The 25,767-nt window shown below is 35.8% G+C and overlaps 1 protein-coding gene across 3 annotated transcripts in view; it reads left to right on the top strand.

Annotated features, from left to right (window-relative positions):
* MAP3K15 (mitogen-activated protein kinase kinase kinase 15) overlaps nucleotides 1-25,767 on the top strand; it is an 82,737-nt gene that overhangs the window by 44,288 nt on the left and 12,682 nt on the right. For all 3 annotated transcript variants that reach the window (XM_084506224.1, XM_084506223.1, XM_084506225.1), the window contains 12 exons: nucleotides 6,585-6,755; nucleotides 7,747-7,859; nucleotides 8,843-9,002; nucleotides 9,619-9,769; nucleotides 10,189-10,296; nucleotides 11,612-11,661; nucleotides 14,133-14,228; nucleotides 15,814-15,901; nucleotides 19,625-19,758; nucleotides 20,466-20,593; nucleotides 22,081-22,211; nucleotides 22,493-22,598. In XM_084506224.1, coding sequence (XP_084362350.1) covers nucleotides 6,585-6,755; nucleotides 7,747-7,859; nucleotides 8,843-9,002; nucleotides 9,619-9,769; nucleotides 10,189-10,296; nucleotides 11,612-11,661; nucleotides 14,133-14,228; nucleotides 15,814-15,901; nucleotides 19,625-19,758; nucleotides 20,466-20,593; nucleotides 22,081-22,211; nucleotides 22,493-22,598 — 1,436 coding nt within the window. The remainder of the gene's footprint in view (nucleotides 1-6,584; nucleotides 6,756-7,746; nucleotides 7,860-8,842; nucleotides 9,003-9,618; nucleotides 9,770-10,188; nucleotides 10,297-11,611; nucleotides 11,662-14,132; nucleotides 14,229-15,813; nucleotides 15,902-19,624; nucleotides 19,759-20,465; nucleotides 20,594-22,080; nucleotides 22,212-22,492; nucleotides 22,599-25,767) is intronic.

Here is a 25,767-nt window from a genome sequence, read left to right as displayed (position 1 = left end):
GTATAATAAATGCATTTTTATTATACATCACAGTTCTCTACCCCACACATGAAATATCATTAAGTTCCTTGTGGGTCCTTTCATACTTGTTGTTGCAATAGCTGAGTTATTCATCACCACATCATGCAGAAATAGAACAGCATTACTTTACAGATATGGAACTAACACAAAGATGCATGAAGTCCACTAAGTAAAGATTCTCAGCTTGGAGATATCTACAAGGAGATTTTTCTTTTAAAGAAAAAAGCATGATGGAAGCTTTCACCTTCATTTTGATGTTTTAGAAAATCTGAATGTGTGAATTCAGATTTTTCCTCCCCCCGCCCCATTTTTTTTAACAAGTTTCTTCTCCAGGGAAATGAGCATGTAAATTGATTTGATTTAGTTTCTTATATTGCATGCATATATTTATGCCTTTTGTATTTCAGTGTTTTAAAGTATCATGTGAATTGATCATAAGCAACAGTTAAATTTTTGCTCTTTTTTTTTTTTTGGGGGGGGGCAAGTGATGAAAAAAAGATTGTAAAGGTATTTTTATTGCTGTTTTAATTATTTTTTTTAAAAAAGCCTACTATTGTTTTCCACCATTCTTGCATAGAAAACAAGTACTGTGACAACACATTCTAAAGAAAAGTTATAAAATACCTTCTATTTAATCATTTAAGAGTAAAATGAACCATTTCTTGTTCCGTACTTCATATTGCCTCAAATTATCTAAAAAGCATTGAGCATTGAGCAGAACAAATCATGACCAAAGTCAATGGAATGAGAAAGCTTTGCAATCCATTTCTATGAATTTTACTTGTTTGTTTGTAATCAGGTTAGGAGAGTAATGAAAAAGGATGCTAGTTTGTTCTTCATAGTTTTATTTCCTGCTGCTGTAGTGTGTGTGTGTGTATGTGTGTGTATATATATATATATAGTAGACGAAGTACAGATGTTTATAGTTAATTATTTAATTCAAATGCTAAGGTGGATGTCAACTGGATGTTTGCTTAGGATCTACTTCAGTAATTTAGCTCTGCATAGCAAAGTTTTTGCTGTATACTTAAGTTTGAATGAATACCTTTCAGTTGCCCTTATTTATCAAAACCGGAGTTACCAGATGTTATGCAGTTTCAAATTCTGAAAGCTTGCAAAGAGGCAAAGGTTATGTCAAATTTTGTTCAAAACAGAATATATTCTGGCTACTTTCAGACCGGACCAGGCATGAAGCCAGAGCTGTGAAGACTTTGGTCTCTTTCCAAGGCAGTTCTGTCTTCACTTATTAAAGATGGGGGCATCTGCAGTTGCTGTTATTTAACTTGGCATGCTGTGTTTTAACAATACACACACACAAAAAGCAATTACCAAGTGAAGGGATTAACAGAGTGCAAGTAGAAAATCACTAGTAATTGTGAGTAATAGTAGCTATAGGAAATTATTCCCATTGAAATGCACTGGGTTATTTGAAATGTAATTCCGTTCTCTGATGACTAAGATTAGAAAAATCACATCATGGGGCTCTTCATTTTATAAAAGAGGCTTGCATTAAACATCTGAAGTGTACATGAGCAAAAAAAAATGCTATTTTTTCATTGTCATGGCTATCTGAAGACCTGCAAATTTAGTTCTAATCTCAAAGCTTAATTTGGGGTCTTGTTTCCTCGTTCACTTTTGTGAATAGCAAATGTTCTTAAATCAAATTGGTTCTGCAATCAAATTGCATCCTCAGTGAAATGTCTTAACTCACAAATTACTTATTATTACCTTTTAAAGTAAAGGTTATGTGCAATAACTCTAATAAAATTAGTTATTGCAATTCTCAAAAATTATGCATTTGTGGAATTATTTTTTGCTGTAGATTTCTATACGATTATTAGCAGTTCAGATCATCTGCTATATAGTCACTGTGACATCTATAACTGTGTCTTATTTTTGTGTAAGAAAACTCAAAATACACATTTTAATATAATTTGCATATTACTGTAAGCAACCTTGTTGTATAGGATAATAAATGCACACACTGTTGTCTATAAAGACCAGTTATTTTTTGAATGGTTGTGTTTATAGTAACATGAAGTTGTCTCATTTGCATTGTCTCTGCTATGTGACAGTGAGATCAGGTGTTTTAATGGCAATGCATGCTGTAAACTAGCTGCTTCAAGACTGAAATCACAATATAATCAAGATCCAGATATGAATGCAGTGGGAAAAAAAAAAAGTTACTGTTTTTGAATGTAATGCTGTGTGGGAAAGGTTTTCAGAAACGTGTTTGTTATGGTTTTGTTTGTTCTCCCGCACATTGCTCTTCAATAAATCTGCTTGCTTAAACCAATAAGAGAAGGTAAATCAATAAGGAAAAATGACGTATAAAGGAAACTAAAGCTGCATTCCATTGAACAAAATATTGTTCACTGATATAAGGTCTTCTGTAGTGTATACTAGTCTCCAGCTAGACAGGTGGAAACAAGCCATATATAGAAGATGTGAACAAAAAGGTGAAGAAAAAAAAAAAAAGAAAAAAAAGAAAAAAAGAGCATTCTATTACCTGGTACTTGCAATGCAAGCTAATTCTTCTCCTAGCAAAATCCTTGCTCTTCCTGTTAACTTAATAGGACAAAGACTTTGTTCACTGAGTGTAGTTCTGGCTCCTTTAAAGCTGGTAAAACCAGTCTATGAAACATGAACTAATTTTATTTTAGGGATATTTGAAGTAAGGACTCATTGTAATGACTACAATGGAGAGAGAATTTAGACAAGATAATGGATTTGAGGGAGATGAAAGAAATGTGAAGCTATAAAATGACAGATAAGGTGTAAAGAGAGTTTGCTTTGTGTCGAAAGGCAGCATTGTTCCAGGTAAAACACTGATGTCAATATGATTTTGAGATGATGTTTGCAAGTTAGGGGAGAGAAACAGCATTAGGGCGGCCATAATCTCTCAGGGTGTATTTCTTTCTAGCTTAGATTCGCATCTGACAGTGGTCAGTAGCAGCTATCTAGGGAAGCGTATGGAGACAGAAAATGTATAGTGATAAAATCTCCCCAGATACTCCTACCACATCCACCAATTTGTGGCTCAGTGACTTTGTGAGACAGCGGCAGTAAATTTTCTGTTTATCAAGTAAATTTGGGAAAGAAAAAAGAGGATAGATTTCTATAAAGATTCAGTTTTCTGCGAATTATGAATGATTGCTGCTTTCATAACCTTTCTCCATTAGTACAAAAGCAGAGAAAACTTGAACACACTAAAGCAACCCCCAACAAATCATTTTTGCGCTTCCAGCGGGAGAGGCCTAGAGAATCATGCAGCTGAGGAGTGGGGCCAGGACTGATTTCCAGAGGGAGTGTTTCTGGTGCTGTTAGCAGTTCATGAGTTTTTACTCTGAAACTTAGTGGCTCAGATACCTTAAATACCAATAGCTAAGAAAGATGCTGTGTGTGTGATATAAGGAGTGAGCATGAGCACATCCCTGGGCACCTTGGGCCGCAGCCTCCTCCAGGCCACATCCACCTGCTCCACTGGGGGCTCCTCCACCCATGGGGGGGCTGCAGCGTGGAGATCTGCTCCATGTGGGACCCATGGGCTGCAGGGGGACAGCCTGCTCCACCAGGGGCCTTTCCCTGCACAGGCTGCAGGGGAACTGCTGCTGCCCTCCTGGACTGCCTGGAGCACCTCCTGCCCTCCTGCACAACATGGCTTATTGGTTTGGCTTTGGGCAGAGGCCAAAAGGGCCCCTTTTTGGGCAGAGGTCCCTTTGGAGCCATCTGAAACTGGCCCTTATCTATCATGGGGCAGCTGCTGGGCTCTTCTCACAGAGGCCACCCCTGCAGTCCCCTGCTAACTAAACCTTGCCATGTAAACTCAATACAAAGACTCAGCTCTTCAGAAAAATCTGTTGTTGGTAGATGGTCCTGCTCTGAGCAGGAGATTCTATTAGATGACCTTCAGAAGTCCTTTCCAACCTGCATTTGTGTGATTCACTCTGCTATAGTTCTATGTGGGGATTGAGGAGGCCAGGGAAGCTCATCTAATGGATATTGGGCAAATAAAATAGATGCTAGTGCTACAGCCTTGAGGACGTATGGTAATCTCTTTTACTGCATCGATAGCATTACAGGCATGTTTTCAAGACACATTAAAGCAAATTATAAACTGTCAAACATGCAGATACTAAAGTGTGAGGTATGAAATAAGAGGTGAAAATTTGTCTTGGCCAGGCATGTAACTATGTTATAAAACAGTCTATTTTCACGTTGACACATAGAAGTTGCTTGTAGCCTAAAATATGTGGTATTTTATTTTAATTTTGTTTAACTGTATTTTATTTTTTCTTTGTTAGTCCTCTCTTTTGGGGATTGCTTTAGAGGTTTACAACTGTTCCTAAATTTGTAGATTTTTGTAATTGGGTTTATAATGCCCAAGAGTCATCAACATGCTGCAATGAAAAATACAATTTATACAAGAGTGTCTAAACTGATTTTTGTTTAATAATATCCTGTCTTAGATTAGTGTATACTTGTTTAAAATAAATGAAATTTAGCACTGAACAATATATTTTTAATGAAGATTTGCTTTTTACCTTATATGAACCAAATAAATCACAGCATTCCCTACTATGAGAAAAAAGGCTTTAATTTTGAGGTTTCTAATACACTGTTTCTTTATGTCTTGGTCTCGTGAAATGCTCCTCATACTTTTTTTCAGTGTGTACAGGTTGTCAAAGGTATATCATCCTCTGATGTGCAAAAGAGTTAATCTGTTCCCTGTCTTATTTTAAGCAGTCTTGCTTTATGCATTGTGTTTTTTTTTTTTTTTTTTTTTCTCTAAAATTGTTTCAACCAATACAAAACACATCTTAATTTCGTTAATTTAAACTGATTTCGCACAGGACAGAGTTGAGTCCATTTGTCTTGTCTCAGAAGCAGTCATTTTTTTCACATGAAAGTGCTGTAAGTTAGGTACTCGTGCATTTATTGCTTTTTCAGCAAAAGCTTGAGCACATAACAAATTCTGTGATTGTTATGCACGTGGTTATTGGGAGCTGTTGGACTTATATTTTAGGGTCCAGTTTTGTTCTAAGCTTTGTTTCCCCGGTTTTCTCTTTGTTCATCTTAACAACGATACCTGGCTCAGAGACTCTGGTTAGTTCAGAAAAGGTTTGTATGAAGCTTGCGACCAGTGCCATGGATTTTACCCCCACACTTCTAAATTTCATTTAATTTCCTGTAAAACTAAAAGAAGATACCAAATTTCTCCTTGCGTGTTCATTAGAGAAGACCAGTATTAGTTTCAGAACAACAGTCGGTCTGAAGAAAATAATGCTCCAAAAATATGCAAGACCTTGCTGTGAAAGTTTACTCTACGCCTCTGACACTAATGGCAGGATAAAGCCTGCACAGGTAGCTACAAATCTCTTTAATCTTATTAAATGTTCTCCATTACCTAACGTGCACAGCAGCCTGTTCTTATTGTTGTTGTTTTCCTGCAGATGTGTGGTTATTGGTTTTGTTGCATCAGCTGGTTACCTAAGAAACTGAGCCATTTTACAGAACGTATTAATCCTTTCAGGGTCTGCAAATACTAGATTCACCAGAAACTGTTATCTCCTACTGATACTGCTGACAAAGTAATCATAGTACTTGTAAGCCTGTTCCTGGATACCTAGGTAGGGATCAGGAAATTGTAAACTGCTCTGAAAGGGGGTTGGTAAATATTTTAAATCTATTGAGTGATTAAAAAATGTCTTGGAGAGGCTATTAAGCTCTGAAGCTGTGTTTGCTTTACACTTGCAAATAAACATTTTTGTTTGTTCTAAGTGACATTTTGCAGTAAAAAGTAAATTCTAAACTTACAAAACCAGCAGGGTAAAGTGAGGTAAAAATTCTTGTGTTCTGTTCAATAATAATAAGGAACTGAAAATATATTTAATCACTGTTTTTTTTCTTACTCATGAGATTGATATATATTTGACCACACACAAGCTTTATGACAACTGGGTTTTTTCCATTTTTTTCTCCAAACTGAAGAATTTTATTTAAGAAAAAAATACAAATACATTTTGCCCTTTTATTTTTCTTGTAGTTCTAAGTCCTCATATTAATCTCTACCACTCTTTTGTCTGAAGTGGAATTGACCTGGCTTCTCCTGTACTCGGTCAGTATTGTCAAATACTGATTCTGGATCCTCTGGATTCAAGAATACAAATCCCACTCACAGCTCAGTGAGCTATTAGCCAGACTTCTGCAAATCATCAGCATTTTCAGAAACAATCACTTAAACAAGCATTGTTTCTTACTGGAATATCAGCAGAGTCTGCCTACTTACACAGGGAAGAATCAAGTGAGATGACACTTTTTTTTTCATAGAGGAATTCTGAGCTTAAATCAGTTCTTAGCTGAGCCAGAAGTCCCATGAAAAAATAATACATTTGTTTTTATTAACGAACCAACACTCATATATCAGTGTAAATAAAGTAAAATCTTTATATAGCGATGATGGATGTGCTTATAAGATACACAGGAATAATATTATTGTACTACCTTGCAGTTGCTGTTTCAGATCTGAACTCATTTATTTTATTCTTTGTATTTGATTTCAGAAGAAATAATGCAGGTGACAGGGAAAAGGCACTGCAAGTCATGCTTCAAGTCCTGCAGACGTGTGATCACCCTGCTCCAGATATGTTTTGCTTATGTGGGAGGATCTACAAGGATATGTTTCTCGATTCTGACTGTAAAGATACCAATAGTCGAGATCATGCCATTGAATGGTAACAGAAAAAAAAATATATATGTGTTTAAAAACTTCTTCAGACTTTTATGGTTATGAAAAGCAAAGCTGTATGAATTAGAAGTTCAAATGTTCTTTGTTTCCTTGTTTTTAATAGCCCAATTTGAGTAAATGATTTACTAAGCACCAGGTATTTGGATACATTTCCTTGCTTCTCTTTGTAGACTATTATGAATATAGAGTGATACACCCACTTTTTTGCAGAAAAAATAGACAATCTGCTTCAAGGCCAAAATGAAGCGCAAGTGAGGTCATGGGACTTACACTGGTCCTCTGTGCAAGGATGGTTTCCACCTTGGAGCTCTAGGAAATGCAAAGATCTACCTGTGTATAAGGAACAATATTGATGAACTACATTATGAATTTTCTTGAGACATGCTCTCACTATCATACTGTTTATGTATGTTTGTTTATATAATCATACAAGCTACTGCTGAGTACAAAAAAATGAGCAATGTGGGTTTGAATTGTAATTGTAAAAATATCTGTCTCTCTGTTTCTCTCATTTTTCCCCCAAATCACCTCAATGTGATTAGTGCAACGTGGATGGGTAGTAGAGAATTTACAGACTTCAGATCAATCTCTTGATGCTACATCACCTAGTGGCATGTATTCAGCCTTTGTCAGTTGTACCTCAGTTACCACTAATGAATACAAAGCTTTAAAACAAAGGGCTAGGAGCCTTTTTGTAAAACTTGAACTAACACTTCTATTGCTTTTCTCATGTGAATAGTATAATAAAATTATGTTCTATTGCATTTGAGAGTTTTGCAGTAACCAGTTTAAGTTTTATTTTCCCAAAATTACAGAAGATGGCAGGTCATAATACTAAGCAATTTTTTCTTTCTCACTTAAGGCAAACTAGCCATAAAGTCTTTCCAGTAAATTAATAGCTTAAAAGAGATACCAAAACTTTGCAGTATTTCTGTTCTCTTGTGCAGTAAGATGTGAGCTCTGACTTTTCTCTGCAGGTATCGCAAAGGATTTGAACTCCAGTCAACTCTGTATTCTGGAATTAACCTTGCAGTTTTGCTACTTGTTGCAGGACAACAATTTGAAAGCTCAATGGAACTGAGAAAAATAGGTAGGCATCCAAATACACTGCAACAGACATATTTTCTGACCCTCTCTCTATGCAGAAAACAAAATGTTTATAGAAAATACAATGAAAAGGGCTCAAGGGTTGAGATATGGACAGGGAGATTACTCCACAATTATAATCATGGGCAGAACAGTCTCAACATAGGGAGTTTAATGTAATTTATTACCTATTACTAAAAAGCAAGACCAGTGAGAAACTAAACGCAAACTACAAACACCTTCCCCTCCATCCATGGGGCTCTCCATGGGCCGCAGCCTCCTCCAGGCCACATCCACCTGCTCCACTGGGGACTCCTCCACCCATGGGGGGGCTGCAGCGTGGAGATCTGCTCCATGTGGGACCCATGGGCTGCAGGGGGACAGCCTGCTCCACCAGGGGCCTCTCCCTGCACAGCCCGCAAGGGAACTGCTGCTGCCTGCCTGGAGCACCTCCTGCTGCACTCACCTGGGGGGCTGCAGGGCTGCTTCTCACTCCTCACTCTCCCAGCTGCTGTTGTGACATAGTATTATTTTTGCTTTTCGTTTTCTGAATTCTGCTCTCTCAGAGGCACAACCAACATCACTTATTGGTTCATCTCAGCAGAAGCATATCCCTTTCGGAGCTGGCTGAAACTGGCCCTTATCTGACATGGTGCAGCTGCTGGACTCTTTACAGAGGCCACCCCTGCAGAACTGCTGCTACCAAAACCTTGCCATGTAAACCCAATATAACAGCACAAGAGATATTTTAGCACCACGTGTGGTGGGAGTTCTGGCTGTTTGAACCATATTGGGATTGTTATTTTCTGGTTTATCCTCTGTATTGAGCAATATTGAGTGGTGGACCCTTGTACCTCTTAATTTTTATCACTAATGCTGAATCACTAATCACTATTTTTATCACTATTGCTGAAGTCTTATTAGACTTTTGCTGATAGATTTCTCAGTATTTTACTGATAAAAAATGTTTCAATTTAAATTTTACAGGTGTACGACTAAACAGCTTACTGGGAAGAAAAGGAAGCCTAGAAAAAATGAACAATTACTGGGACGTGGGACAGTTCTTCAGTGTGAGCATGCTGGCTAACGATGTTAGTAAAGCAGTACAAGCAGCAGAGAAACTTTTTAAGCTGAAACCTCCAGTATGGTATGTAGTAGAAGGCTATAGTGCAAGTACCCAGCTCTGGGAAATACAAAAAGTAAAACCGTTTTGTAGACACTTGGATAACTTAACTGGATTTTTCCATCTCAGATTTTTTGTAACTCTGACTTCATACTCTGTTCTTTTATTCTGGGAAAGGAAGAAGGGAAATTGTAAGAAATTAACTATCATTATTGGCTTTAGATCCCATTCAAGTGTGTTTTATAGGAAAGAACTTAGAAATTAGTGATGGTTCCTTGTTAAACTGTTCTTTTCAGTTTAGATAGCTGTTGTTCTGTCCTCTGCCATCTTCTAGCTCATAATATCTTGTCTAACCACCATGTAACTACTCATGTAACTGTACCTTTTTGCAATAAGATATTGTTCGTGAATGTCCAAATGAGTTTATGCCTCAAGTTCTAGACTAAAGTAGCTATTCTTCCAGAAATATGTACAAATCAGCAAAAACATTTCCATCATGGTAGCTTTTAGAGTACATTTAATTTTGCTTCGGATTACATTTGAAATTAATTTTTTTCATTGTGTAAGCCAGTTAAGTGTTCTTAGAATCTAGTCAAATTCTGTTTTCTCTCTGTTAACTCACTAATTCAATACATTCTAGGTACTTGAAATCATTAGTTCAGAATCTGATGTTAATTCAGCGTTTCAAGAAACTCACCATAGAACATTCTCCTAGACAAGAAAGATTGACTTTCTGGCTAGATATAATTTTTGAGGCAACGAAAGAAACAACTAATGGACTGAGATTTCCAGTAAGATGTTATGTCCAAACAAATTTTCTTTGTCTTATGTTTCTGGATAGGATATAACCAGAATTGGAAGACTCTAAACACAATAATTACATGCTTAACTGTCTGTTATTTCATTGCATGAACAAAACTCCTATATTCAGTTAATCTTTCATTTTTTAAAAACATTTAACCCAGCACCCTAAAATCATTCTAAGAAGTACTTCAAAGTCTCCTAACATAAATAATTATCATACTGTTTAGTTGTACACAGGAACACGATCTTTTCCTGCCCTGCCTTCTCTTTTTCTTTCCCCCTGGAAATTTTTTAGGCCTTACTTTGTGGTTATGCATTGTCTATACCAGAGCATTAGTTTTGTTTCTAAATATGCTGTCGTGTACTGGCTACTGTTTTATTAAGGAAAAATGTTCTCTCTCTCCAGGTTTTGGTGATAGAACCAACTAAAGTCTACCAGCCTGCATATGTTTCAATCAACAATGAAGCAGATGAAAGATCTCTTTCTTTGTGGCACGTCTCTCCCACTGAAATGGTAAAAACTACCAGCAGATGCATTTCATGTATTCTGATTCATTGTGATTAAGTCACTTTATTCACATTTAGATTTTTGGAGTGCTTTATAGTCATTTAAAGTCTGCTATGTTTCTGTGAAACACGTCTCAATTTCTTTCTTGTGTCAATGTGAAAATTGACTTTTCACAAGGAAAACAAAAGGGAAGTACTAAGATTAGAACTCAGGTGCTTTTGACCTGAGTCACTTGACTGTGACTCTTAGAAGTGCTTGGGTTATTTGTTTTTCTCATATTTCTCATTAGAATCATGTGTTTTTTATTGGAATGGAGCTCAAAGCTAGATAAAAAGTAAAGACCAGTACTGTGTAGATTTTTTAAAGACTCTTTTAGAATTTTTAAAGTTTCTACAGTTATAATATTAGAAACTAGAAAAAAATGGCAGCCTAGGACAAATAAATGTCAAGAGATTAAATATTTGGTGTCTTGGATTATTGGAGATTACAAGATTGGGAAAAGAGTATGAACAGTATAATCTCTTAAGAATTTGAAATAATTTCAGTTTCACCTTGGAAAGTATTTGACCACCCCTTAATGTCAGAACAATGTAGGTGGAGGACAGACTAAAAATGTAGAGAGACAAAGCGTGGAAGAGAGGCATATTAGAGCAACAGGCAATCATATAGTTACCAGGATCTGTGAATGTCTTTTCAAGAATAACATACTACTTACTGCTTTGAGTGAATGTAACGTGACGTAACTATGCTTTATGAAACAAATTCTTGATCGATATTTGGTGATGCTAAATATGATGCAGCTACTGGAGATTTAACTGGAGATTTATGGAGGGCTATCTTCCTAGGCATAAATTGTCCTTCCTTTTTTTTGCTCCATGCATGCTACCTGAGCCATACCTGTTGGCTCAATACCTTTTAGGAAGAAGTATGAAGTTTTCTTTCCCTCTGAGACTGGATAAGAGTAGTTCTTAGTCTGCTTTACATGAAAAAATTATGGTTTGAGTCAAAACATAATGTTTGGTAAATTTTACTTCAAGATTTGTTATTCAAATTTAATTTTTCATGAGGAAATTTTCCCTTTACTTTCATCCTGCACTGTTTGTATTCGTTTTTCTTCAAATAAGTGAAACAGCAACATATGGTCTTTCTCTGACCATCAGTCTCATGTGCAAGTTGAAGAAAAGAAAAAAGGAAAGAAGGAAGAAAGAATGGAAGAGATATGCTAGAAAAACTTTATTTTGCTCACCATGCTATGACTTTGTTTTCAATATTAAGTTTAAATAGTGTCTGTATTAATCTGATATAGCTTCATTCTTCACAGAAACAGATTCATGAATGGAATTTTACAGCTTCTTCCATAAGGGGAATAAGGTTGGTATGTCTGAAAACAGGTTTTTTTTTTTTTTTAATGTATGTTTTATGTTTTCCTTAAGTGGGAAATCTGAATTCTGCCTTAAATCTCTGCTTTGCAGAGATTACCTAGTATAAAAGTTTCTTCTGTCCAGCCTGGCTTGAAATGTCAACAGAGAAGGGTTTGCCTTTCCATGCATGGTCAGAGCTGTATGTTTCTCATAAGAATACTCATCTAATTTGTGTCTCTGTAGTCTCTTGTAGAGTTCCTATTTTCAATTATGTAGTTGCTTTTTTAAACTTGAGCTAAGCTTTTATACATTTTCCAAAGTTGGGCTACTTTGCTGGCAGAAAAATTAGAGTGAGAAAACAAAATGAAACCTACCTGTACAGCCTGGCTGTGTCTATGGTGTTCTTGTTCTCTGTCCGTATTTTGCAGGCTGTAGCTTAGAACCAGAGTAACTTTAAGCACATGGAACATGAGATGGGCCTTTGCCTTCTGCTTGAGTTTGTGAGTCAGTGTGTTGGTGGGTCATTCCTTTCCAGGGACATAAATAGCTCTTGGCTTGGTCCACTTATGGAAGTGCATAAGCTTAAGTGCTTGAAAAACTTTATAACTGAAGTACAAGCATAAATTTACATACTTAATGAGTTCTGTAGTTCTCAAAGCAGAGTTTTTCTGGACCTCAGTTTTGACAATAAGCACCTAAATTTAAATATTTAAATTTAAATTTAAATAGGTCCCAAGTTTGTCTTCTGTGAACTTGAATACCATTCTTAAGCTAATTAGCTTAATGAAAGATATCTGAATATGGTGAGTGGTAATTGCTATGAAAGCCTTAATTGTGGATTTGGACATAGGTTCTATCATACCTTTGCTATTTGCGATGTTTTATTTTGCTACTGCAGTGCAGGGTGAGTGGATGTGGAGTTACCATTATTAAAGACTGTGGAGCTGACTGAGCATAAAGCAGCATAACATTTCTGGAACACATTAATCACCTTCAGGCAACACATCACACAAATCAATCATGTCTGAGAAAGATAACTACTAATTAAGGGGAGACAAGCAATTCATTTGCTTTGATTCTTAATCTCTCCTGGGGATTACAAAGTTTAAAGAAGCAATCCTTTTATATTTAGTGGATCTGAATGTTTGCTTTGTATATGACAGTTTACAATTGTAATAATTTTGAAATTGCATTTATTTTAGTGTAAAAAAGTTTGTGGCTTTGATTAACTTATACTCTGTCTAAACTCTGGTGTTGTATTTATGCTACCCAGTTCATCTTACATACTGCACATATAACACTGTTTATAATACAGTATTTAGTTACTGTCTTGTCTATCCTGTATTTGCTCATGGAAGGATCATCTTGCTTTGCCACTTAGTTCTCAGGTCAAGTATGTGCTAATCTGCCTTGCTAGACTAGGAATTGCTATATCAGAACCAAGTTACAGAATGACATAGTGTATTTTCAAATATTTCTGAAAAAAAATCTTCTGGCAAAATTCTAATTTTTTTTGGAACAAGTCGTTGTAGCCCCAAACAATGCTACAGCAAATTGGTCTTACAACATTATGCACCTTTACTATGGTCTGTTGTCATGTATTTTAACTGGCTTAACACAGGCTAGGCAAGATATGAAAGAGTTTGATTAGTCAGATCAGGAAAGAATCAAATTATTATATTCATTTTATGCACAAAAATAATGACAGTACCTTGGCAATCATAACTTGGTATTTATGCAGAATGATACTGAAGTGTTTGGAATTATAAGAGGTTCATTCCTAGATTTATTTTCATATTGATATTATGTTTTATGGCCTCTTCACTTTTAGCTTCAATGCATTTAGATGGGCTAGATATAACACTGGAAAGACACAATATGCAATAAATAATCACTTCGTCTGAATTATTGCTACAGTTTGGAGTAAATATTGATCATCCTGAAACTTGTTTCTTACCATTAAGGCCATAAGAATATATAATGTGAATGATCTGCTACACTGTATTTTGCAGTTCAGTCTTACTATAAGAGTAATGGAAGTATAAAAATATGAAATATTTGTCAGGCTTAAAATAAAAGCTTTCCTGATAGCTGGATTGGTGTCAAAGTGATTCACTTTCCATAGAGGTATAGGAAAATACCAAGAAATCCAACGGAACTGTGTAAAAATGGAAGGGGAGAAGAACAACAAACAAACCTGAAAACACTTCAGATAAATCAGTATTTTACCAAAATAAGCAGTAGCTAAGTTATTCATCAAACTGTGGGTAGGAATTTAGACTCTAGGATATACAAATAAACTCACAGTATCTAAATGTAGTGAAAACAAATATAATTGTAAACAGCCTCTCTGAAGTCATGAACTATGAAAAAGAAGTCTGTTAAGAGTTCTTAATAAAAACAAACAAAAACTTTCGCCTTGCTCTGTTTCTTCTAATGGTTACATCCAAAATAATCTTTTTTTAATGTTAATTTTTACAGTATTTCCAAGTTCGATGAACGATGTTGTTTTCTTTATGTCCATGACAACTCTGATGATTTTCAAATCTACTTTTCTACAGAAAACCAATGTAGTAGGTGAGTTCCGTTTGTATGGGTATTGCATGCAAAGTCTGTCCTGAATATAATTAGTTTAGTAAAGGATGAAAGCTGACAATTTTGCTCAAGAAAATAATTATTTTCTTTTACTTTCTTAATTTATTTTTCTTGATTAAAAATCAATGAACTAAATTCGGTAATATATAAGATTATGAGAGCAATGTCCCATTACACTTGTCAGCTGGTTCTGGTCAGTTTAAGTTAAAGTAGCTTATTCTGATTTATAGTTATTATCCATTTTTTCTGTCTTGTGGCCATGTCACTTAAGGCACTACATTGATTTAGATTCCCTTATGTACCTGTTCAGTTTGATTTAGGTAAGAACAACTAGATGTACTGGAAATTCGACCTTGTGTTGTGTCATGGATACCTGTTATGGTTTGCCATGCGTTCAGATATTTTCTGATAATCATTATATTGCCTCTGAACAGTAGGAATGCTAACTGAATTTCAGACCTAAATCTTTACAGACTGGATTCTTTCTGGGGACGAATGTTTGGCATATGGGCCTTCTGAATGAAGTAGGAGCGATCTGTTAATACCCAGTATTTGAGGATTGATTGTATATTTACTTTTCTTACAATAATTATTATGTATTACACAGAATAAATTAAGATTAAAGAAAATTATTAACTCTATGGAGTGCAGAGCTTAAAAGATAGGAAATAACAACATTATTTTTACCTGTTCGTTAATTTGGCATCACAGTTTGTGAAGAATTGTCACTTTTTTTTATGCCTTTTTAAGTGCTCAGCAGGAGTCTGTCCCAGAAATGTGTCTGTGTTAGTCAATGAAACAGGTGTAATGAATGTCTAATGTTCACTTTTAATGATTTCTAACCATTTGTTATGGAATTTGGAAAACAAAACAAGAGTTAGCAGTTCACACAAGGGACTACAGGAAAACGTGGTCTTGTGCTTAAGGTTTTCCATCCCAGAGAACTAGATGAAATCAGTTAAGATTCTGTTTTTCAAAATACGTTACTTGCTTTGTGTTGTCTTTCTAGATGCCAATCTAGAATGACCAAATCCGATTTTCAGAAATAGTATGGAATGATACTTGCAACCAAAGTCCATGGGAACATTTAAATTAAGCTGAAAGTAATAGAATTCTCATCACAACCCAGAAAAAGAACCACCAAATGTAATGTCATGAATGCACTACTGCACTGAATCAGTGAAAATCAAAACTTAATTTTTGAGTATCTTAGCTTTTTCCCTAGTTACATTTGTAAAGACAAGGCCATATTAAGCACCTTCCGTGAAAGTGTACAGCAAAAATATTTGTTGGATGTACCAAGGTTTTAATATGCAATTACGATAAAAAAAAATGGTTCTGATATATTAAATAAAATTTTATAAATAGTTAAGCTTTTCAAAGTGTACTTGATGTTCTTCCTCATTTTAAGTATGGCAAAAGTAAATAATGAAAAAAGCCCATGTCTGAATACATTATTCAGTTTGTTTATTTGCTTGTACGTAAAGCCCACGTTGTGAAGAATCTGTTTAATCTCTTCCTGAAAGGATATCTTTCTTTGATCCTGTGCTATTTATTGCTCTTTTAGATTCTGTGGGTTGGTGAAGGAAATTTTGTCGGATGCAGTTGGCAGTACTTTGGAACTAGAAGGGGAAATAGATGGAGACACATTGGAGGTATGTCAAAAATAAAAGATCTAATAACTTTGAGACATTTTCTCCGGTTTCCGTGTACTTTCATATTGGTGTACTGGAAAAATAATAAATAAAATTTAAATTCCTTTATTACATATGAAATTTCAACTCTTACAAAACTGTTTATATACAAGAGCTGCATTCATGTGAAAAAAAACACTTGTTTTTAATGAAATGAGTATTACATTAAATGAATGTAACTACATTAGCACTGTAAACCATAAATCCCAGAAGACATGTGTTACTGATATTGTATTTACACTGCAAACAATTTATGGATAAGAATCATCTATATCATCTGGCTCAAGTGGATAAAAAAGATACAAAATGAAATAAATTCAAGGAAGAAGACATTTAGCAAAGGGACTTTGTTTTTTCTAGCCAATATCTGATACTATTACAACTCCAGGTAAGTTCATTTGACAGGCTTTTTGTGTCACAGTGATTTGAGATATTTAGGATTAGATTGTGCTTTTGATTCATCACTGAAACGTACATGCTAGGAACCTAGCTGATGTAGCCTTTCTTTATAATCATTACAGAGAAAAAAACTTTGAAAGGATTAGTTAGCTCTTAGGTAGGCTCAGGTTACAGTAGGTGAATCTTCCTAAGACAAACTTTTCACCTCCATACAGATGTTTACATCTGTAGCAGCAATTACTCTGTGCTTCTGTTTACGCTGAACTCTGAAAACCCACCAGAAAAAGTAGGTTGTACCTTTTAATTTGCGGTCAAGAAAATGAAGTCAATCCAACTGATAAGTGTAAAAGCCCTGCTGTGGTTTGTTTGAGCTAGGTATCTTTCTGACTTTCCTATTCCAGCAATACTGTTTTGTTTACAATTCAGAGCCTTTACAATGGTGAACTGTTTGTAGTAGCTGAGGCTTCAGAAGAGGATCAAGAAACCAGATGGCCCTCTACTGTACTGTTGAATATAATTACACACTGTGGAGAAGAAGAGTTTTTGCACTAAAATGTATGTATAATGATCAGAGAGTTCTCAAGTGAAAAGGACAAGATACGCACATCTGTTAAGTCCATCTTGATACATACATCTGTGGATCAGATACGTACATTATATAGGATCAGAAATACTATAATCTATAGCTGCAGATTTTACATTACATAGTTGTGAGCTTCGCTAATAGCGGGAAAGCCTCCAAACACCACAGTCTATTCAGCTGTATAATAATTTCTAAGAGGAAGGGAGTTCACCATGGCTTGAGTCTTAAAAACTGGACTGGGAAAAGCACTTGTGAATGCACAGCAGGAGACAATCCTGCATCAATCAATGACATATGGAGAAATGACTAGAGAAATAAATTTCAGATCCTTAAGCTGAATCATTTTATTTATCTTGATGTTTTCAGAATTATCACCTTGTTCTTACTGTCTTAGGTCAGGAAATTATGACAGAAATCAAGGTATGTGGGGGAGGATTAGTTTGTTAAGTCTCCTAATGCCTTTCTACAACCTGAGATCTTACTTTTAAAAAGATACCACACGGAAAATGCAGCTTTGTATGTTCACAGAATCACAGAATCCCAGAATTTCTAGGTTGGAAGAGACCTCAAGATCATCAAGTCCAACCTCTGACCTAATGCTAGCAGTCCCCACTAAACCATATCCCTAAGCTCTACATCTAAACGTCTTTTGAAGACTTCCAGGGATGGTGACTCCACCACTTCCCTGGGCAGCTTGTTCCAATGCCTCACAACCCTTTCGGTAAAGAAGTTCTTCCTAACATCTAACCTAATGTTCTTAGTGGTCTTGACAAGCACAGATAAATCAGAAATTCTTACTGTTATTAAAACAGCTGTTAGTATTTGAGGAAGGGAAAAAATAACCTTGAGCACAATTTGGGGGAAGAAGACCTGATTTCAGTTAGAATTCCTGTGAAAATATCCCAAGGGGATGTATATTTTACATGGCAGTGTTCTTTGAAAGCAACTCAGTTTAGTTCTACAAATAAAAAGGATTTGGAAGGTGAGTGTGTTTGGCAGTTCTTTCTACCTTAGGATATTTGTTTCTGGATATTGAGATTGAAGAGGTTCTTATCACTTTCAGAGTCCCTGCTGTACCCCAATGCTGTTCACATACTCAGACTTTTGGCAATGAGCAATGATTTGTTCAAATTTTTTGTGGCTGCTGGAGAGGAGGCAAATGTCGAATGACATCTAATGTATATAGTCTATTAAAATGTCTGCCAACTAGCACTGAAATATAAATCTCAATAATTTTCATGTATCATGTCCCAGGTTAGAGAACATAGGTTTCTCTACAGTAATTATAGAGTTGGCTTTGGATTAGTCTGTTGCAGATAGGATTGCTGTCAATCTTAAATTCTGCAATGTGACTGTCTTTTTTCTGCACAGTTTTATGTCATATGATAGCTGTGAAAGATGGATATGCTACTACCAAAGAACTTGACAAATTTTACATATGGTGTTTTGGGTCAGTTGTGCCTATCATACACCAAGATTATGTTGTGAACCATGAAGTGCTGAAACATGGAAAATGAAACTGTGCTAAAGCTATGCTAACTTAATTTTAGTTCCAATGAGCAGAGTATGTTGTTAGAATAAATGACAGTCTTTCTTCAGCTCCTTCCATATAGTGGCCTGAGACATACCACCTTTTCTGAGAAGAGAGAGGGAATTTCAGTGACTCAAGGACCTTGCAATACCAGTACTACAAAGCAGATTGGAAGGCGCTTCACAGAATCACAGGAAGGTTAAGGATGGCAGGGCCCTCTGGGCTCACCTGCTCCAACCCCTGCCCAAGCAGGGGCACTCAGAGCAGGCTGCACAGGTCCATGCCCAGGCAGTTTTTGGAGATCTCCAAGGAGAAAGAGGGAGACCCCAAAGCCTCTTTGTCACTCACACAGCAAAAAAGTGTTTCCGTCACTTCAAGGTATTAGATCTCAAGGTTACCTTCTGTATGAGATAGTATTGTTGCATGAAGCTGAAAAAGTAGTTACAGATAGAAATATCAACAGGCCATTAAAAAAGATTTCTGGATAGGGAACTCACATAGAGCCACAGAAGGTAATATGCAGTTTTCCTATATGGGTCATCCTTCTGGACTTGGGAAGGTAGAAAAAGTCTGTGGAAACCCTAGTATTTAATATTTAATTACCGTTTCAGGAGATGAGCCTTTTTTTTTTTTTTTTTTTTTTTTTTTGGGGGGGGGGGGGTCTTTCTTCCTTTCGGAGAAAACTTCATAATTAGGGGAACGTCAGAAATGAATTTTGCTGTAGCTAAGCCCAAACGAGTATATAGGGTCTTATAACAGTGTCCATCCAAATTGACATAATGAGAATGTCATCTTTTTTTATTTTTTTAACCATAGATTTCATATATATGTTCCATACATTTACATGTTCTGAGGGCTCTGTCAGCAGTTCTCAGCTATGACATCTGAACTGTCTTTTGATTGCATTGTTTCATTGAATTTTGTTTACAGCTGTGTTCCTTGTTTGGGTGAATGCATTTAGAAGTTGGTTAGGGAAGATTGTTTTATAGAGCAAGTAACGTGGGAATTTTGAAAGCTGTATAATGCACCAGGCTGGCGGGCAACCTACAACTGTACTGCAGTAACTACTCTGCACTGTACTCAGAGTAGTACATAACTGTTAAAGCTCTCTGTAATCTTACATTATTGATTAAAATTTGTGTACTACTTCGTTTATCTTTTCCGCTTGCAGTATGAATATGATTATGATGAGAATGGTGAGAGGGTAGTTCTAGGAAAAGGTACTTATGGAATAGTCTATGCTGGAAGAGACCTTAGCAATCAAGTCCGAATAGCCATCAAAGAAATACCTGAGAGAGACAGCAGGTAAGAGCAAGCTAATTGCCATATATACACATTGCTAACAAAGCTGTAGTTGTTTGCTGAAATTTTTGTTCTTCATAACAAGTATTTCTATGTAGCTAGTTTATAATATCCCAGTAAACAAACATGCAATTTTTATTTCCTCCTGGTATTCAACAGAACCCTTTTGAGAATGACGACTTCCAGTTGTTTGGAAAAGAATGTGGAAATGTGTGTATATATATTTGTATATACATATATATACATATATATATATAATCTATGTATTAAAATGATAGTTTGATAAGATTATTTATATATATATCATAAATCCTAGAAAAAAATAATTCATTTTTAAAGTTGCAGTTTTATCTCATTTGTATTGTTTTCACGGAGGAGGAAAAGGATAAAAGGAGTTTCCAAGGCAAAGATGGTACTATGGAATGATGCAGAAGAGATGCATGTGTAAATACATTCTTTGAGGGCATGTTTCTCCTCCTAGGTTCCTCTGAGATCTACCTCTGTACTCCTCAGTAGGCAGCCAGTCACACTGCATTTTGAATGTCATGGAAGACCAAGAATTTACTGAGAATTGGATCAATACCCCTAAAATCCATTGTTTGCAAAAGAGCATTTAACTATAGCCTAGAACTTTTTCCCACATCATGAGTTACTCCTTGTTTTGTGTGTGTGTGTGTGTGTGTTATTTTTTGATTATTTGTTTTCAACAGATATTCTCAACCTCTTCACGAAGAGATAGCACTGCATAAATATTTAAAGCATCGGAACATTGTCCAGTATCTCGGATCTGTTTCAGAAGATGGTTACATTAAGATTTTTATGGAGCAGGTGCCAGGAGGTCTGTATCATTCTGAGCTTAGTCCCTCAAAGAAACCAAAAACAGTTGGGATGTTAAGCTTAGTGGAAGCCAAAATGTACACTTAATGTGTTTGTGCACTGTGATTGGCTTTTCTATTGAGATGTTAACTACCAGTGGCATTCTTTGCATTTAAAGAAGAGATTTGAAGCATACAAGTCCAAGTACCCTCTCCCCCTCCTGTAATATTAAAAATCTAGAGAAGGGTCATTAAAAGAAAGTCACTTAATGTTTGGTGTCCAATACGCTTGTGATAAAATAGTGGCATTTAAGCTGTACATTCCTTTTAGCCTGAACACCTAAATGATAAATGGAAATTTTAAGATAGCTTTCGGTTGAGCAGTAATTCTGATTGAGCAAACTGAATATTATTTTCTACCTGCTGCATCCAAACAATGCTTTTTCTTACACGAATTGGAAATAAAAGTGGTATGCTTCCATTGATCATAAATTCCAATTTTGTTCCACAAGCCTTTTCTACATTTTTAGATGTGAAGTCCCTCTATATCCTCCCTAGGTTCTTCTCCCACCTCTCTTTTGCTATTTGCTGTTCAATGTTGAGCATATGTCAAGATGAGTGTTTAAATTCTTGTAAGAATGTAATTAGCAAAATCAAAACAGAAATAAGAAAAACAGGGAAAACAAACAAAAAAAAAACACAAAACAAACAAACAAAACACACAAACAAAAAAACAACCACAGGTTTCCTATGGAAGATCCAAACACAAATGTTCAAAGTGTAAATAAATTCATCTGGGGCATTCAGGATGGGAAGTTCTTTGTTTTTTGAAATCTTCTGACCTTCTCACCTAAAAGCTTTGATTTTTTTTCCTGTTTAGCTGAGACACTTTGACATGTATGACATGCTGATACGATGAGCTTAAATCAACACTTAGACTTGTTTTTCTACACTTGTTAAAAATATCAGCTGTTGCTGTTTACCTACCTTTTTTCTCCCCACCCTATTAATATATGCACAGTGGAGTGTGCTGTGATTAGTTGCTAATGTCAGGATATTATGGAACCAATTCTGTTATTTTGAACTCTGCAACAAGTCTTAAAAAGAAACCAGATGTTCAGATTATGCAAGATTCTTTCAGCAAACTTCAGTTTAGAGAGCTGTTGGTGTAGACTTAAAAATCCCTTTATCTGAGTTTTTCTGGCACAAAGTAGACCACTGCACTTAGTTTAATATTGACAGATGTAGAAAGACTGTTTATTTTGCTTCACAATTAAACTTATTTAAAGTTATTTAAGAAAAGATTAGATACGTTATAGGTAGGGGAATTGTAGATGACCTGTCTCTTACTCTGAATGTCCATTAGTTGGTTGTTTTGAGGAACATTCTTTCCTCTGTCTTAAATATTTTCAGAAGTCAGTGATTAAATTAAACTTAATCTGGCCTTAAATGTTTAATATTAATCTTGGGGTTTTGCTATCTTGCTACACTTTCTTCTTAAATCATGTAGGCAGCCTCTCGGCTCTCCTGAGATCTAAGTGGGGCCCAATGAAAGAACCCACAATTAAATTTTACACCAAGCAGATTCTGGAAGGCCTTAAATATCTCCATGAGAACCAGATTGTACACAGAGATATAAAGGTAAATTGTCTTCTGTTGTTTGCTCTTCATTTTATTTACTTCGGTTAGTTTTACTCTAAGCTGAAGTAGAATTTCTGATAGTATTTCATGGAAGCTTAAAAGAAAAGTATAAAACAACTCCTCTCTGGTGCTCCTGGAAAATTCCTTTGCAGACAGGTATATTACAAAGATAACCACAAACCTGTAGGAGTACTGAGATTTCGATTTGGAATCTGTACTCATGTGTCTCACCCAACCCCTCCACCCTATGCCCTCTCCTCTCTCTCTCATCCAAACCACAGGGGGACAACGTTCTGGTGAACACCTACAGTGGCGTGGTAAAGATCTCTGATTTTGGTACTTCCAAACGGCTGGCAGGAATCAATCCATGCACTGAAACATTTACAGGTAAGACTGGTTGAACAGAGTTTGTAAGGGTGTTCTTAGTGGAAATTCTTCCTTAGGATATAGGTCTGGATCCAGGATAGCTTTGGAGTTAGAGCCAAGGTGCTTTTTGAATTTGTGGTGAAAATAGGATTAGGTCTCTTTATTTTCAGAGAAAAGTGAATGGAAGAGTGATCACCACAAACACAGTCTATTTTTCTTCTTTATTAATGCTACTTAGTTCATTTTATTTATTAATTTTAATAAATTACTTAAATGTGATGCTATAACAGTGTTTATTCTAAGTGTTTTTCATTCAGTAGCAGTTGATCTGTTGCAATTATGTCTGGAAATACTGCAGTAAAACAACTTTTTCATATTTAATAATCCTTGTAGCAGTAACTCATGCATGCACACTTTTTGGCTAACATGGTGTTATCACCAGGAAAAAGTTGTTTAGATGAAAATAGTAGGCAGGCATGTTAGAGAAAAGTTTCCTTACACAACAAAATAGCAAAAGCTTGCAACATTCCAGGAGAACAAAACTTGCTGAGTAACAGCTGAAATTCCAGACTGAAAAAATGACAAAATGGTCACATACTAAATTCACTCATTAGTGGAAAATAAAAGTAACATGATGTTTTCTCTTGTGATGTGGCCATAAGTGTAAGCTAGTACCACAAATCACAAGTCTGGTATTGGCCTGCAATTTAAGAATGGAAAATGATCCATTGACACAGACATCCTGTGGAAGATAGAAGACAACAACCGAGGCTTCTTTTTATCTGTCTGGTGGTAGTTCTGCAGTTCCTCCAGCTTTCTTACAAAGGAAGCCATGACCATAAAATTATGAATGTTCTGAAAAGATAAGTAAAAAAACTGTTTAGAAAAGTAAGTTATTAGGAAAGCTTGTGAATCGGAAATTTGGCCTAAAATTACATCCTAATCGTAACAAGACACACGTCATCTGCCTGATAAGATCAACATCTTATAGGGAGAAGACATTTGAAACGAATTTGAATGAATTTCTGCAAAGGTTTAATGATTCTAATTAGAATCAAGGTATATTAGGAGTCCTTTAAAGAGAATAAATACATATTATTTGTATAGCTTGGAATCACAAATGCAGCATTTGAATGTTTTGTTTACAATGAAGAGCTGTGAGAAGCAATCTCTTGAGCTCATAGGTGTTGCAACAGAGAAATGACAATCTATCTCTGAACAAAGCTGGTTAAGTGCTGGCTTCTGAAGCATTTCTTTAAGGAGTTCCATCATATTTTCCAAACTACTTATTTAACAAATATATTCTTAATGAATAATCTTCCTTATGCAATGGGATGAATAATTCTCAAATGCATACAGATATCCAGAAAAGAATATTTTCAGTTTTTGCCTGCAGCATCTGTCTTTGCCATTATTTTTAGACTGGTTCCATGAAGTTATACTCTATGGGAAAGAGGTCCACTACCAAGTGGTGTGGTGTATAGCAGTACAGCGCTTCTTATTTCTACAGGATTTTGTGGGAACTATAAGTATATAAAGGGGTTCAGTAAGGCAGATCCTTTTGTGGTTATTAAAAACAATGATCCAAAAGTTAATTTTGGCTCAGGAAGTCACGGTGGCTGATTACTATTATTGCTGTGGCAGACACTAGAGGAAAATCACTGTGTCCCTGCCTGTGTTTTATGTACTCTTTAGTGGGTTTTCAGCAACTGATTGCTGTTAGTGGTGATACATGGAGACATGGTATCTGATGGAAAGTCACCGCACTGTAATACAATGAGGACTCTTTGGACTCTTCTTTGTTCTCTTGTATGTTTGCTGTCCTGCTTGTGCCTTAGAGGGGTAATTTACCATAAGAAGAAATGTTTTACTTAAGTTCTCAGTTTGGATTTAAAATGAGTAGGCAAGGAGATATGGCCAGGTAGGGCTTAAAAGCTCTTGTGATTTTTTTTTTTAAAGTTTCTTAATTCACAGAATCATCTAGGTTGGAAGAGACCTCCAAGATCACCTAGTCCAACATCTGACCTGACACTAACAAGTCCTCCACTAAACCGTATCACTGAGCTCTACATCTAAACGTCTTTTAAAGACATCCAGGGATGGTGACTCAACCACTTCTCTGGGCAGCACATTTCAATGCCTAAACTCAGTACATAAACTTTGCAGATTTTAGGCATTTTGCAATACAATCCAGATGATTCAAGGGTCAGACTGCTAGTGGTTTAAACATTATATTCCTCCATTCAAGACATTCAGCCTAAAGGCAAAGCTGTGGCTTGAACTGTTGTTCTACAGCAATCATGTTTAATGAGCATACTAATATCCCATCCCTTTTATCTTCACCAGACATCCTTTACTTAATTGTTCACAGCTTTACCACAGTGTAATTTCATTGCTTTCTTAAGTAGAAAAATAATTTAATTTAAAGATGTTATAAAAGATCCAGCAGGAATTAATGTGGAAAAAATACTCTAGTGTTTGAAACAAGGAGGGTGTTTATAGGTTTCCTTTGGTAGTGTGGATGACTTCTTGTCAAATTCTCTTGTTAGCTGGTTTAATATGTGACTGAATATCAGTGTTTCCAGACTGACCATCTTGGTTCCATTTATTTACTGTTTTTTGTTTATCAGTATTATAACTGGTATTACAGTCAGATTGTCTAAAAGCAAACTTTGGAGACATTCGGATTCCTCAATTAACAGCCAACTGCGGGGCCATCATTTTGCCAACACGTATAACTTCAGAAGTTTCAATAGATTTTTCTTTTCTCTCTCTCTCTCTCTATCTTTCTCTCTAACTCTGGATGTCAAAAATCCCAAGCACATCAAAAAGACTTCTTTGAACTGCAATTTATGATGGGTTCCTTTATTTTTGTAGTTATCATGTAATTGATATACCTTGACTACAACCAGGATTCTCTTTGTGTAACAAATCAGATTCAAAAACAATGAAAAAAAAGTTTTATCTGTATCATCTTACATGTACAAAATAAGCTTTATAAACTAAGTTTTTGAAATTCCCTGTCCCTAGTTTGCAATATTTTTTTCCAGATATTTTTCCTTTGGTGGTACTGTCCCAACTCCTTTATTTTTACGAGACCTTTTTCTTTGTAGAAAAAATATAGTCATCTACTTGTGAGGGTATTGTATGTTTCAAAAAAACATTAAGTTGAGTAACTGCTTGGACACAT

The sequence above is a fragment of the Aythya ferina genome, assembly GCF_964211825.1.
Source record: "Aythya ferina genome assembly, chromosome: 1".
NCBI lineage: Eukaryota > Metazoa > Chordata > Aves > Anseriformes > Anatidae > Aythya > Aythya ferina.
Note: the sequence above shows the minus strand (reverse complement) of the source record. Positions and strands in the feature narration are given on the sequence as shown.